At 42.7% G+C, this 16,373-nt stretch overlaps 1 protein-coding gene across 2 annotated transcripts in view; it reads right to left on the bottom strand.

Moving 5' to 3' along the window:
- mdga2a (MAM domain containing glycosylphosphatidylinositol anchor 2a) overlaps positions 1–16,373 on the bottom strand; it is a 240,057-nt gene that overhangs the window by 15,826 nt on the left and 207,858 nt on the right. Inside the window, exons 11-13 of one of the 2 annotated variants that reach the window (XM_052485830.1) lie at positions 15,494–15,671; positions 8,741–8,761; positions 3,889–4,044 (exon numbers count right to left, since the gene is read on the bottom strand). In XM_052485830.1, coding sequence (XP_052341790.1) covers positions 3,889–4,044; positions 8,741–8,761; positions 15,494–15,671 — 355 coding nt within the window. The remainder of the gene's footprint in view (positions 1–3,888; positions 4,045–8,740; positions 8,762–15,493; positions 15,672–16,373) is intronic. The other variant, XM_052485831.1, reaches the window with a different exon arrangement.

Below are 16,373 nucleotides of genomic sequence, written 5' to 3' on the forward strand. Positions count from 1 at the left end.
AGTAACTAGGGAAGGAGAAGGGCCTGTTTTCTCATCAGTAACTAGGGAAGGAGAAGGGCCTGTTTCCTCATCAGTAAATAGGGAAGGAGAAGGGCTGAGGTATCACTAAAACAGGTAGGGCCTGTTTCCTCATCAGTAACTAGGGAAGGAGAAGGGCCTGTTTCCTCATCAGTAACTAGGGAAGGAGAAGGGCCTGTTTCCTCATCAGTAACTAGGGAAGGAGAAGGGCCTGTTTTCTCATCAGTAACTAGGGAAGGAGAAGGGCCTGTTTTCTCATCAGTAACTAGGGAAGGAGAAGGGCCTGTTTCCTCATCAGTAACTAGGGAAGGAGAAGGGCCTGTTTCCTCATCAGTAACTAGGGAAGGAGAAGGGCCTGTTTCCTCATCAGTAACTAGGGAAGGAGAAGGGCCTGTTTTCTCATCAGTAACTAGAGAAGGAGAAGGGCCTGTTTTCTCATCAGTAACTAGGGAAGGAGAAGGGCCTGTTTTCTCATCAGTAACTAGGGAAGGAGAAGGGCCTGTTTTCTCATCAGTAACTAGGGAAGGAGAAGGGCTGAGGTATCACTAAAACAGGTGGGGCCTGTTTCCTCATCAGTAACTAGGGAAGGAGAAGGGCTGAGGTATCACTAAAACAGGTAGGGCCTGTTTCCTCATCAGTAACTAGGGAAGGAGAAGGGCCTGTTTTCTCATCAGTAACTAGGGAAGGAGAAGGGCCTGTTTTCTCATCAGTAACTAGGGAAGGAGAAGGGCTGAGGTATCACTAAAACAGGTGGGGCCTGTTTCCTCATCAGTAACTAGGGAAGGAGAAGGGCTGAGGTATCACTAAAACAGGTGGGGCCTGTTTCCTCATCAGTAACTAGGGAAGGAGAAGGGCTGAGGTATCACTAAAACAGGTAGGGCCTGTTTCCTCATCAGTAACTAGGGAAGGAGAAGGGCCTGTTTTCTCATCAGTAACTAGGGAAGGAGAAGGGCCTGTTTTCTCATCAGTAACTAGGGAAGGAGAAGGGCTGAGGTATCACTAAAACAGGTGGGGCCTGTTTCCTCATCAGTAACTAGGGAAGGAGAAGGGCTGAGGTATCACTAAAACAGGTAGGGCCTGTTTCCTCATCAGTAACTAGGGAAGGAGAAGGGCTGAGGTATCACTAAAACAGGTGGGGCCTGTTTCCTCATCAGTAACTAGGGAAGGAGAAGGGCTGAGGTATCACTAAAACAGGTAGGGCCTGTTTCCTCATCAGTAACTAGGGAAGGAGAAGGGCTGAGGTATCACTAAAACAGGTGGGGCCTGTTTCCTCATCAGTAACTAGGGAAGGAGAAGGGCTGAGGTATCACTAAAACAGGTAGGGCCTGTTTCCTCATCAGTAACTAGGGAAGGAGAAGGGCCTGTTTCCTCATCAGTAACTAGGGAAGGAGAAGGGCCTGTTTTCTCATCAGTAACTAGGGAAGGAGAAGGGCTGAGGTATCACTAAAACAGGTGGGGCCTGTTTTCTCATCAGTAACTAGGGAAGGAGAAGGGCCTGTTTCCTCATCAGTAACTAGGGAAGGAGAAGGGCTGAGGTATCACTAAAACAGGTAGGGCCTGTTTCCTCATCAGTAACTAGGGAAGGAGAAGGGCTGAGGTATCACTAAAACAGGTGGGGCCTGTTTTCTCATCAGTAACTAGGGAAGGAGAAGGGCTGAGGTATCACTAAAACAGGTAGGGCCTGTTTTCTCATCAGTAACTAGGGAAGGAGAAGGGCCTGTTTTCTCATCAGTAACTAGGGAAGGAGAAGGGCTGAGGTATCACTAAAACAGGTGGGGCCTGTTTCCTCATCAGTAACTAGGGAAGGAGAAGGGCCTGTTTTCTCATCAGTAACTAGGGAAGGAGAAGGGCCTGTTTTCTCATCAGTAACTAGGGAAGGAGAAGGGCCTGTTTCCTCATCAGTAAATAGGGAAGGAGAAGGGCTGAGGTATCACTAAAACAGGTAGGGCCTGTTTCCTCATCAGTAACTAGGGAAGGAGAAGGGCCTGTTTCCTCATCAGTAACTAGGGAAGGAGAAGGGCCTGTTTCCTCATCAGTAACTAGGGAAGGAGAAGGGCCTGTTTCTCATCAGTAACTAGGGAAGGAGAAATGTTTTCTCATCAGTAACTAGGGAAGGAGAAGGGCCTGTTTCCTCATCAGTAACTAGGGAAGGAGAAGGGCCTGTTTCCTCATCAGTAACTAGGGAAGGAGAAGGGCCTGTTTCCTCATCAGTAACTAGGGAAGGAGAAGGGCCTGTTTTCTCATCAGTAACTAGAGAAGGAGAAGGGCCTGTTTTCTCATCAGTAACTAGGGAAGGAGAAGGGCCTGTTTTCTCATCAGTAACTAGGGAAGGAGAAGGGCCTGTTTTCTCATCAGTAACTAGGGAAGGAGAAGGGCTGAGGTATCACTAAAACAGGTGGGGCCTGTTTCCTCATCAGTAACTAGGGAAGGAGAAGGGCTGACGTATCACTAAAACAGGTAGGGCCTGTTTTCTGATCAGTAACTAGGGAAGGAGAAGGGCCTGTTTCCTCATCAGTAACTAGGGAAGGAGAAGGGCCTGTTTTCTCATCAGTAACTAGGGAAGGAGAAGGGCCTGTTTCCTCATCAGTAACTAGGGAAGGAGAAGGGCCTGTTTTCTCATCAGTAACTAGGGAAGGAGAAGGGCCTGTTTTCTCATCAGTAACTAGGGAAGGAGAAGGGCCTGTTTCCTCATCAGTAACTAGGGAAGGAGAAGGGCCTGTTTTCTCATCAGTAACTAGGGAAGGAGAAGGGCTGAGGTATCACTAAAACAGGTAGGGCCTGTTTTCTCATCAGTAACTAGGGAAGGAGAAGGGCCTGTTTTCTCATCAGTAACTAGGGAAGGAGAAGGGCTGAGGTATCACTAAAACAGGTAGGGCCTGTTTTCTGATCAGTAACTAGGGAAGGAGAAGGGCCTGTTTCCTCATCAGTAACTAGGGAAGGAGAAGGGCCTGTTTTCTCATCAGTAACTAGGGAAGGAGAAGGGCCTGTTTTCTCATCAGTAACTAGGGAAGGAGAAGGGCCTGTTTCCTCATCAGTAACTAGGGAAGGAGAAGGGCCTGTTTTCTCATCAGTAACTAGGGAAGGAGAAGGGCTGAGGTATCACTAAAACAGGTAGGGCCTGTTTTCTCATCAGTAACTAGGGAAGGAGAAGGGCCTGTTTTCTCATCAGTAACTAGGGAAGGAGAAGGGCTGAGGTATCACTAAAACAGGTAGGGCCTGTTTTCTCATCAGTAACTAGGGAAGGAGAAGGGCTGAGGTATCACTAAATTGGTCACAAACATTTAGCATGTGCTCTGCTGCTGCAGTACAGTCATATCTGACTAATTATAAAATGGTGTCAAAAGTGCTTCAAACTCATCAAATATAAGACAGGAGAGATTATTTAACATAAAATAATAATGTTCCTTCAGTTTTGCCTGAGTTTAGTGACTAAAAGTAGCTAACAGCTCTCTCATGTCTCTTCATTGACAAGAGCAGCCTATGTGGAGCCGTTGCTATGGACACTCACAGACTCAGAGCCACCATGAGCAGAGCGCATGTAGAGTGAGCTGCACACAGGGAGTGAGTGACAGACCGAGAGGAGCAGCTAATGGATTTACTAATGGAGGAAGTTAATTCTGATTTGGGGTTTTGGGCAGGTCAGGGCCTTAAATTTGGCCCAAGCAATCAGGCCTGTGTAGGGTAGGGCCTGAACGTTGCGTCGCGGGCATGGGTAGGGCTTGGGCTTAAAATTCAGACCTGTGCAGTGCTCTACAACTACTTGAGAGCAGAACAGAATGGAGAAATTGGTTGAAAGATAGAGAGCACAGTGTTGTGTTGTGTTGGTGAGAGTGTGCATGCATGTAAAGGTACATTGGTGTGTGTGCTAACCTTGCTTGGAGCCCACTCGGTCACTGCTGGGCCCTGTGTTGGGTGTATACTTGGTGTCTCTGGTGGCGGCACTGTGTCGGGTCCAGTCAAAGTCATCCCTCTTGTCCTGGGTGAACATACACACGGCCTCGTCCTCAAAGCTGCACTGGAACTCTCCTGATGGGGAGGACACACAGAGAAGACATAAGAATTAAATTATTATTCTACCTTTATTTCAACAAAGAACAGACTGAGACCAAGGTCTCTTTTACAGCTGGGCCCTGCATTTACATGTTTACACATACAGTTCAGGTACAATGATTAAGAAACTACACTAAACCATCACAGATAACACAAAAAATACCAGCAGATTACATTTAGACACAGGTTATTCCCCTAACAGGTTATTCCCCAAACAGGTTATTCTACTAACAGGTTATTCTACTAACAGGTTATTCTACTAACAGGTTATTCCTCTAACAGGTTATTCTACTAACAGGTTATTCCCCTAACAGGTTATTCCCCTAACAGGTTATTCCCCAAACAGGTTATTCTACTAACAGGTTATTCCCCTAACAGTTTATTCCCCTGACAGGTTATTCCCCTAACAGGTTATTCCCCTAACAGTTTATTCCCCTGACAGTTTATTCCCCTGACAGGTTATTCCCCTAACAGTTTATTTCCCTGACAGGTTATTCCCCTAACAGGTTATTCCCCTAACAGTTTATTCCCCTGACAGGTTATTCCCCTAACAGTTTATTCCCCTGACAGGTTATTCCCCTAACAGTTTATTCCCCTGACAGGTTATTCCCCTAACAGGTTATTCTACTAACAGGTTATTCTACTAACAGGTTATTCCCCTAACAGGTTATTCTACTAACAGGTTATTCCACTAACAGGTTATTCCCCTAACAGGTTGTTCTACTAACAGGTTATTCCCCAAACAGGTTATTCCCCAAACAGGTTATTCCCCTAACAGCACAAGAACTTGCATTACCCGAAACAGTTACAAGCAATAGAAAAATAAACATTCTCCAATAAATGTTTAATGGGCGACAGGGGGACAAGAGTCTCAAGTTTAAGTTTAGTCTGCAGGCTATTCCATAGGCAAGGAGCATAACAGGAAAAGGCAGCCATACCCAACTCTGTGGAAATCGCATGGGCCTCAAGTGTAATCCATGTTTGAGACCAGGTTTTAGAAATTATAATTATAATGTTGATGAGTGTTGATAAATCAGAAGGTAGTTTATTCAGAAGTGCTTTATAGACAAACACGAGAGCATGTTGTTCTCGTCTCATGGACAGCGAAGTCCAACCCACATTTTGATATAAAACACAGTGGTGAGTTCTGTAGCTAGCACCTGTAATAAATCTGAGTGCGCAATGATAAGTAGCATCCAGCGATTTAAGTGTTGATGCCGTAGCATGTAAATAATATCCACATAATCTATAACAGACATAAAAGTAGCTTGCACAATTTGTCTTCTTTGTAGAAGACAAACATGTCCTGTTTCTATAGAGGAAGCCTAGCTTGATTTTTAGCCGTTTACGAAGTTCGTCAACATGCATTTTAAAAGACAGTTTATCAGCCAACCATATCCCTAAGTATTTATATGCAGAGACCTGATTAATTCGAGAGCCATCTAAGCTCGTAAGTGCAAGTGTATTTTCAACCAACTTTTTGAACCTATTAAAAATTATAAAATGTGTTTTCTTTTAATTTAAAACAAGTTTAAGCTGTATAAAAGACCCTTGTAATATCTTAAAATCTGTCTCCAATTGTGATAATGCTTGGTCAGCCGTTGAGTCGATAGAGTACATGACAGTGTCATCAGCATATGAATGAATTTTACACTTTCTTATCTCATCACCGATATTGTTTATGTAGAGAGTGAACAGTAATGGACCAAGTATAGAACCTTGTGGGACCCCTTTAACCAACTCCAATGGCTCCGACTGGATACCGTCAACTCTAACAGCCTGACTTCTATCCTTAGTCCTATTAACGACAGCTTACCAAAAGGTATTGCATAGTCTACAGTGTCAAAAGCTTTAGACAAATCTATGAACAAGGCGGCACAGTACTTTCTATTATCTAGGGCATTAGTAATATAATTTACAACACGTACAGTGGCCGTAGTGGTACTGTGTTTAGGTCTGAAGCCAGATTGATTTCTAGAAAGAGTATTGTTTACAGTTAAAAAAAGATTGTAGTTGCCTATTCACCAATGACTCTAGAATTTTAGCCAAACAGGAGAGCTTAGAGATGGGCCGATAATTATCCAATTCACTACCATCACCTCACTTGAGGAGTGGTAAAACAAAAGCTGTTTTTCAAGCATTAGGGATCTTTCCTACCACTAATGTTTGATTAAAGATATGCGTCACTACACCAGCAATGATAGGTGCCGCACACTTGAGTAAATATGGATCCAGATTGAGACCCCGAGGGGCTGAAACAATAGACCGGTCAGGATCATGTTGGTCATTTTTTCTCTCAAAAAGAAAACCAGCAGAAATAAAGTGCTTATTGAAAACATCACAAATTTCAGTTCGGTCACTGATGATCCCAGATTCCGATGTAATTTGTTTCAACAGGGAAGTCGAGGAGTTTCCTGGTCTAAGTGAGTTAACAGTTTTCCAGAATTTAGCGGGATCACCAGCAGCCTGTCATAGCAACAAGAAAACACCTAGATGTTGCCTTTTTCATTCTTCCGGTCCATTTATTTCTCAATTACATGAAAAGCAGCCAATCAGCTGTTTCACCAGTTTTCCTCGCCAAGGCCCATGCTTGATTCTTTTGCAGGAAAAGGATTTTCAAATCGCAGGAGAACCAAGGATTAGTTAGATTTTTTACCCTAAGTCGCTTTAACGGGGACATATTTATCAGCCATGAAGGTAAAACATTTATGAAAAGAAAGAGAATGCTAAAACTGGGTCCATTATGCAGTTTATGTATAAAAGCTCTGAGTAATAAAGGTCATGGATAAAGGCTCGATATGAGAAGTGTTTATAGTTTTTCTTTAGAATTATACGGGAGTCACTAATTTGCAAATAACCCACTAGATATATATTTGTGAGGTGTATTTGTTAAGACAAGGCCTATTAATGTAGATGTTTTGGGGGTCTTTTGGATTAAGACGGGTAGGTATAGTTATTAGTTGAGTAAGATTTAGTTTGTTACAAATGTATTTTAATTTAAACGATGCTAGCATCAGCCAGTCCAAATCAAATGTTGATTTGTCACATCAGCCGAATACAACAGGTAGACCATACAGTGAAATGCTTACCTACAAGCTCGTAACCAAAAACACTTTAAGAAGTTAAGGAAAAAAAAGTGTTACGTACAAAATAGATAAGTTAAAAAAAATTAAAATAAAAGTAACAAATAATGAAACAGAAGCAGTAAAATAACAATAGAGAGGTTAAATACAGGGGATACCGGTACAGAGTCAATGTGGAGGCTATATACAGGGGGTACCGGTACAGAGTCAATGTGGAGGCTATATACAGGGGATACCGGTACAGAGGCAATGTGGAGGCTATATACAGGGGGTACCGGTACAGAGTCAATGTGGAGGCTATATACAGGGGATACCGGTACAGAGTCAATATACAGTGGAGGTCTATATACAGGGGATCAATGTGGAGGCTATATACAGGGGATACCGGTACAGAGACAATGTGGAGGCTATATACAGTGGATACCGGTACAGAGTCAATGTGGAGGCAATATACAGAGGATACCGGTACAGAGTCAATGTGGAGGCTATATACAGGGGGTACCGGTACAGAGTCAATGTGGAGGCTATATACAGGGGGTAGTACAGAGTCAATGTGGAGGCTATATACAGGGGGTACCGGTACAGAGTCAATGTGGAGGCTATATACAGGGGATACCGGTACAGAGTCAATGTGGAGGCTATATACAGAGGATACCGGTACAGAGGCAATGTGGAGGCTATATACAGAGGGTACCGGTACAGAGTCAATGTGGAGGCTATATACAGGGGATACCGGTACAGAGTCAGAGAGCAAGAGTCAATGTGGAGGCTATATACAGGGAGTCATACTATATACAGGGGATACAGAGTCAATGTGGAGGCTATATACAGAGGATACCGGACAGAGTCAATGTGGAGGCTATATACAGGGGATACCGGTACAGAGTCAATGTGGAGGCTATATACAGGGGATACCGGTACAGAGGCAATGTGGAGGCTATATACAGGGGATACCGGTACAGAGTCAATGTGGAGGCTATATACAGAGGATACCGGTACAGAGTCAATGTGGAGGCTATATACAGGGGATACCGGTACAGAGTCAATGTGGAGGCTATATACAGAGGATACCGGTACAGAGTCAATGTGGAGGCTATATACAGGGGATACCGGTACAGAGTCAATGTGCGGGGGCACCGGTTAGTCGAGGTAATTGAGGTAATATGTACATGTAGGTAGAGTTAAGGTGACTATGCATAGACAATAAACAGAGAGTAGTAGCAGTGTAAAATAGGGGTCTTGGTAGCCCTTTGATTAGCTGTTCAGGAGTCTTATAGCTTAGATACTACTGAGATAGACTATGTAATTTCAAACATCTTATTGACGATTATGAAATGTGCTCATATGGTATTATGAACACGGTATTAATAGGAAATATTTAATTTTTGACATTATTAAGGACCTGTGTATTGCGATGGATAATTCATATGAATAAACTGTGTATACCATAAAGAAATGGTGTGTAACATAAAAACCCTACCTTTTATTCATCTCTGGCCATTGCTAATTAAAACATTATGGTTGGCTTGTCTTATTAAATATCAAACTGCCATGGGTTAGGGAGTCCATTTCATAGGACTGATACTTACTCAAGTGAGGGTTGACTGGAGCTGAAAGAGAAAACAAAAGACACTTGAATCATTTAGGAGTTCAAACTTATGAAAGGAATGCCTGTGTCTAAGATTTCATCTCTACTCTGTATAAAAGAGCCGTGGGGAAATCTAAAAAGGAAGAACTACTTTGTTTGTCCCTGCAGTCTAATTTGAGGCGGAGTACTAGGGAGTAGTGAGGCCATGCCATCAACCCCTCTTATCATCCGGAGGGAGAGAGGGTTAGGGTTAGGTTACTCTGGAGAGAGAGAGGGCTTATGGGCTGCAGAGGGCTAATGGAAGAGAGGAAGCACAAGACTCAGGTAAACTATACAGACCTGCATCTTTCTTAATTTAATTCACCACCTTCCCTATCTGTGCTCGCCAGGAACCGTGGCTGAGTCCTTTCCTAATCCCAATGAGGGCAGAACTGCATGCTGGGAAGAGATTTTCAAACAATTTGCAGTGGAGATAGCTGACGTGAAATGTATCCCAATTTCAACCAATAAACTTCCAGAGCCTAACCTGTAGAGAGAGTATTCTTCAAGCAAAGTAGGAGTTTGGGAGATGTATTCAGGCTGTAAATTTCACGGTGAGATGTTTGAACTAGAGTAAACCGTGTGTCCCATTTGATGGTGTAACAGATCAGCCCGGTCCAACAAAGGTGCAGCCAGAGGCATCCGTCCCATTGGCTAACGATAAATGGTCAGATATGAACAGAATGCAAATGAAAACAACAACAGCAGAAAACACAACAACAGCAGATGTCTAAGAGAAAAGGCTACTATTATCGAAGAGAGATCTGTCAAATGTAAATGCAGAGAAATGATCCCATTTAACAATTGTATAGAGAACCACCAATTGATTCATTGATGATTCAATTGAGGATTAAAATCTGAAAATGGCTGCGATTGCATCAAATTATTGTAATTTGGGAAACTGTATAATACGCAGGAGTGGGCTGTTGGTTTGTGGCGAATTGCATCAGATGTTCATTATGGGCCTTTTTCTCCATAGTTTCCCCTATTCTGAGCCGCAATTATGCATCGGGAGGTTCCATTTCCCCCACTACTAAACCACCCAGCTGTTCCCAACTTCAGTGAGGAGAAGGAGGTCGTCTTGGTGGAGAGGAGCAGATGCTGCTAGCTTGGAAACACGCTCTGCATTAGTACTGACTCTAATTGATAGGGTCTCTGTGCACTCAGTGCCTAGACAGACCACAAGCACTGCACAGGCAGGGAAGCAGTAGGCAAGGAGGCACAACATTTAGTCAACATCGTTAAATAAACATGTCTCTTTTGCTCGTTGTGTACGTTAGCATATCTGGAGGACTTAGTTGCACGGACACACGTTTTCCTAAGCCTACATCAGAAAAGGTATTTACACAAACATGTTTTTGTACATTCTCCTTTTCTCCTGTAGGCGTGCGTCACTTCGGTAATATCCTCGTTTTCTTTCTCAAACAGCTGCCGTACAATATTTATGGAGAAGAGAACACGATTCTTGAGACCAAAGTTGCACATAGAAAAACATATACTGTAACTAACTCTTAACACCAACATGAAACCCAATCCAGTGTGTCAAACTGAAGTGGCTGGCATGTCCTCAGCCACAGCTGTTATCCAGAGGACAGTTGTACACCGTGCCACTGCTCGTTAGAATCAGCAAGTGCACTGCTAGTATTTAAAAGGCTTGGGCGGCATACCGTATCCCCGGGGTATGTAGATACACACAGGTATTAAGTGTAACCAAACATTCTTCAAGGCACTCAGATGTCAAACAGGAGTGATTATACACTATCATGATTCTGGTTTATAAAATGAACAAATACACACACAAAACATGATGTTGTCTGAGGTAACTTGGAGATATCTTTGGCAATCTTGACACAACTCATGCAGAGGGAGATGAAACATTTCAGGTCATAGATAGATTTGGAGGAATCATCAGTTGTCCGATACATTATTTATATATAATGTTGTATCACTGGGGGATTAAAATACATATGTAAATATTTCAGGTCACGGTGTCATTTTACGTGAATGTGTAAAAATGTTTTCTCTCATATCTATCCACTTGCAATGTGCGTCTGGGTGTATATGTTGCGAGTGTTTGGGGTTGACTGTGTGTGTGTGTGTGTGATTGAGTGTTAAGCATCTCTTTTATTGTATAATATGAGACCACTGAGCAATTAACATTTGAGAACAAGTATTATATTTTACCACACACAGTTGAAGTCAGAAGTTTACATACACCTGAGCCATATACATTTAAACGCAATTTTTCACAATTCCTGACATTTAATCCTAGTAAAACGTCTTAGGTCAGTTAAGATCAACACTTTATTTAAAGAATGTGAAATGTCAGAATAATAGTAGAGAGAATGATTTATTTCAGCTTTTATTTCTTTCATCACATTCCCAGTGGGTCAGAAGTTTACATACACTCAATTAGTATTTGGTAGGCACTGAGTTTGAAAGTAGACCTTGAAATACATCCACAGGTACACCTCCAATTGACTCAAATGATGTCAATTAGCCTATCGGAAGCTTCTAAAGCCATGACATCATTTTATGGAATTTTTCAAGCTGTTTAAAGGCATAGTCAACTTAGTGTATGTAAACTTCTGACCCACTGGAATTGTGATACAGTGAATTACAAGTGAAATAATCTGTCTGTAAACAATTGTTGGATAACTGACTCGTGTCAGGTACAAATCAGATGTCCTAACCGATTTGCCAAAACTATAGTTTGTTAACAAGAGATTGTGTGTCTGTGAATTTCCGACTAACTGTATTTTTACCACAATGTCCTCAGTGATTGTATAAATTGTAATTAGAGAATTTAATAAAGCCTAAATACCACCATAACATGGATACAGCATAAACTCAAATTCCAGGCCTGTTGGCCACAAATAGGCCTAATGTGGCACGAGGGCAGGGAGTTTCAGACCTCTGACATGGAATATATAGAATACTCCTAAAAACAAGATAATCGGTGGAAAGCACTCTAGTGCTGCTATTTCCTCCTCTCACCTGGGTGCAGAGGAAAACATGATTAGAGAATATAGGCTGGAAGCATCTAATTAGTGCAGAAGGTCAGTGAACTGCTGTGTTTGTTTGTTAGTCAGAGCAGCTCACCACCAGACTGTGTTCTGTTGTGTTTGTATTGGGGGGTTGGCTGGCTGCGTGCGTGCAGACTTCACAGGCTAGGGCTGAGAGCTGACGGTTTGTAGCAGACGTGTATTTTAAAGGCTGGAACTAGAATAGACCCAGGCTAGGCTATTCAAGTTTGTAAGAGAGAGGACTCAAAACCTGGACAGTATCGTGTCTTGTGTTGCAGTGCTGCACTACAAGGACTTCCAACTGTGTTGAAGCTGAAACAAAGCTCAGGCTGTAATTCTAATTCTGCAGCCTGTTGAAAGGAGTAGGACCTTTTTTGAACAGGTGTTTGCGGAGGACATTTTCAGTGCCTCTTTTCACTCCCTTCATAAGAAAGTACCAAAGAAAAAGGACGGATTGATACAAAAAAAAGTAAATGATTAGTGAAGGATAAAGAAATAATGTAGACATTAGACAATGATTGTGGAACCTTGTCTACAGAAACACCAGTGGTAACAGAAAGGGAATTAAAGTCCACCCCTCCAACTACATACAAATTGCATTTAATTCAAAATCCTTTCCGTTTGTATTCTTAGCCGAAATCCTTGCTGGATGGCTCTTGATACTGTCTGCCGCCTCCCCCTCGGTGACAATGGCACTTTTTGATGACTAAGTTGAGGAGCTGAATGTTTTCTCATGTAATTATGCCTGGATCTCTGAATGTGTAATCATCACTGGTACAAATTCATCTCTGTCTTTGCTTTACTTCCTCCTTGTAAATAAGAATGCTCTGTCAAATGTACTGACAGTGACCTATCTCATGATTCAGTATTTTCCTAACCAGTAGGGGTCCCTATTACCATATAAATATGTCAACATCTGGGAGGCCCTTACTGTGATACATTACATGATCAAAAGTATGTTGACTTCGAACATCTCATTCCAAAATCATGGGCGTTGAAAATGTTGAATTTGTTCTAAACTGACATGCCTAGTTAAAAAATGGTTTGATTAAAAAATGTAAACATTTAAAATATGGAGTTGGTCCCCCCTTTGCTGCCATAACAGACTCCACTCTTCTGGGAAAGGCTTTCCACTAGATGTTGGAACATTTCTGAGGGGACATTCAGCCACAAGAGCATTAGTGAGGTCGGGCACTGATATATTGGGCGATTAGGCCTGGCTCGCAGTCTGATTTCAAATACATCCCAAAGGTGTTCCGATGGGGTTCAGGTCAGGGCTCTATGCATGCCAGTGAAGTTCTTCCACACCAATTTCTACGAACAATTTCTGCATGGACCTCGCTTTGTGCACGGGGGAATTGTTATGCTGAAACAGGAAAGGGGCTTCCACAATTGTCACAAAGTTGGAAGCACAGAATCATCTAGAATGTCATTAAATGCCGAAGCATTAAGGTTTCCCTTCACTGGAACTAAGGACCATAGCCCAAACCATGATAAAAAGCCCCAGACCAAAATTCCTCCACCACCAAACTTTACCGTTTGCACTATGCATTGGGGCAGGTAGCGTTCTCCTAAATAAAATCAAATTTATTTATATAGCCCTTCTTACATGAGCTGATATCTCAAAGTGCTGTACAGAAACCCAGCCTAAAACCCCAAACAGCAAGCAATGTAGGTGTAGAAGCACCCAGATTTGTCTGTCAGACTGCCAGAAGGTGAAGCATAATTCATCACTCCAGAGAACGCATTTCCACTGCTCCAGAGTCCAATGGTGGTGAGCTTTACACCACTCCAGTCAACATTGCATGCTCTCTTGGCATTGCGCATGGTGATCTTAGGCTTGTGTGCAGCTGCTCGACCATGGGAACCCAATTCATGATGTTCCCGACAAACAGTTCTTGTGCTGACGTTGCTTCCAGAGGCAGTTTGGAACTCAGTAGTGAGTGTTGCAACCGAGGACAGACAATTATTTAACTTATAATTCACTGTATTCCAGCGGGTCAGAAGTTTACAAACACTAAGTTGACTGTGCCTTTAAACAGCTTGGAAAATTCCAGAAAATTATGTCATGGCTTTAGAAGCTTCTGATAGGCTAATTGACATCATTTGAGTCAATTGGAGGTGTACCTGTGGATGTATTTCAACTCCTACCTTCAAACTCAGTGCCTATTTGCTTGACATCTTGGGAAAATCAAAAGAAATCAACCAAGACTGCAGAAAAAATTGTAGACTGGTTCAAAAGTCTGGTTCATCCTTGGGAGCAATTTCCAAACACCTGAAGGTACCACGTTCGTCTGTACAAACAATAGTTGCGCAAGTATAAACACCATGGGACCACGCAGCCATCATACCGCTCAGGAAGGAGACGCGTTCTGTCTCCTAGAGATGAACGTACTTTGGTGCGAAAAGTGCAAATCAATCCCAGAACAACAGCAAAGGACCTTGTGAAGATGCTGGAGGAAACAGGTACAAAAGTATCTATATCCACAGTAAAATGAGTCCTATATGGACATAACCTGAAAGGCTGCTCAGCAAGGTAGAGGTCACTGCTCTAAAACCGCCATAAAAAAAGCCAGACTACGGTTTGCAACTGCACATGGGGACAAACATCGTACTTATTGGAGAAATGTCCTCTGGTCTGATGAAACAACAATAGAACTGTTTTGCTATAATGACCATCGATATGTTTGTAGGACAAAGGGGGAGGCTTGCAAGCCGAAGAACACCATCCCAACCGTGAAGCACGGGGGTGGCAGCATCATGTTGTGGTGGTGCTTTGCTGCAGGAGGGACTGGTGAACTTCACAAAATAGATGGCTTCATGAGGCAGGAAAATGATGTGGATATATTGAAGCAACATCTCAAGACATCAGTCAGGAAGTTAAAGCTTGGTTGCAAATGGGTCTTCCAAATGGACAATTACCCCAAGCATACTTCCAAAGTTGTGGCAAAATGGCTTAAGGACAACAAAGTCAAGATATTGGAGTGGCCGTCACAAAGCCCTGACCTCAATCCCATAGAAAATATGTGGGCAGAACTGAAAAAGCGTGTGTCAGCAAGGAGACCTACAAACCTGACTCAGTTACACCAGCGGACCAAAATTCACCCAACTAATTGTGTGAAGCTTGTGGAAGGCTACCCAAAAACATTTGACCCAAGTTAAACAATTTAAAGGCAATGCTACCAAATACTAATTGAGTATATGTAATCTTCTGACCCACTAGGAATGTGATGAAAGAAATCAAAACTGAAATAAATCACTCTCTCTACTATTATTCTGACATTTCACATTCTTAAAATATAGTGGTGATCCTAACTGAGCTAAGACAGGGGATTTTTACTAGGATTAAATGTCAGGAATTGTGAAAAACTGCGTTTAAATGTATTTGGCTAAGGTGTATGTAAACTTCCGACTTCAACTGCACATCCTTATTGAAGAAAATCATTTCTCTACTGTACAATGCTGAGGGGCATTCTGTACACTATACAACAAAATACAATACAATATGCAACCATATACATTAACACCATATAGAACTGCGAGCATACAAGGTCATGCTAGTCCCTACTGAAGAATATACAGTGCTGAAGGTCAAGTAGATTTTGTACAGTACAATTAACTTCAAATAGAGCATTGTGATCATACACTGTCCAGGCCGCCCGACTAGACAGAGAATGGTTTCTGCTCACCAATGTATCTGATGGTTCTGTCTGTGGAGTCTCCTTCCCCGAAGCGTGTGATGGGGGTGAGGCGCACCAGGTAGGCCTCTGGCTTGATGAGCTCCGTCAGGTTGTGGGTGATCAGTTCGCCCTTGGCGATCGCTCCCTCCATGGGGATCTCTTGCTCCCACCACCTCGATTGGCCCGTCTAGACAACACATAGGAATATTTTATTGGAAAATCATTATAATCAATTCCAATGCTTATTTTTACAAGTGCACATAGGCCAAACACGACACATTATAATCACTTCCTACTGGTCCACGTTCTGAACTCAAGGTGAAAGGAAACTAATAGGATACATTTGAATGGATTCCGTATTTTGCAAGGAAGGGCAACCATCACGACAGCCTCCACTTGGTTATATGATCTTCGTCCCATCTACCATAAAGTTAGCCGACTAAACAATGTCCTGTGTAATTGTGTGCTATTCTTTTGGTGCTGAAATCACTAGGTTTTTATAAAAACGCCAGAGCTCCAGTCGCCGCTCAACTCCATCGTATAATGTGGATTTGAGTTTAGTCGGCGACCATAAAATTAAATCTGATTTAACCATAGACATTACAACCAGTAGAAAGTGATATCTACTGACGTCATCCACGTATTCCTATGAAAAACTCCCGATGGCGCTTGAAGTATTTGAAGCGAGACATATTGCTGAATGGGGCTGAAAGGCACCAGAGAGGAAGAGGAAGAGAGAGGCCCAACTCTGTGGAAAATCTGTTTCCCTCCAGTTGGTGGTGTTTTTTTGTTGTTTCGCCCACCATGCAAGGAGTTGTGGTATGGAGGTCAATGAGTGTCGAATTTGGTCCCTCAAAAAATGAGTGGCTTGTTTGATACTCGAGGTCGG

Source organism: Oncorhynchus keta, chromosome 29 (assembly GCF_023373465.1).
Source record: "Oncorhynchus keta strain PuntledgeMale-10-30-2019 chromosome 29, Oket_V2, whole genome shotgun sequence".
Lineage (NCBI taxonomy): Eukaryota > Metazoa > Chordata > Actinopteri > Salmoniformes > Salmonidae > Oncorhynchus > Oncorhynchus keta.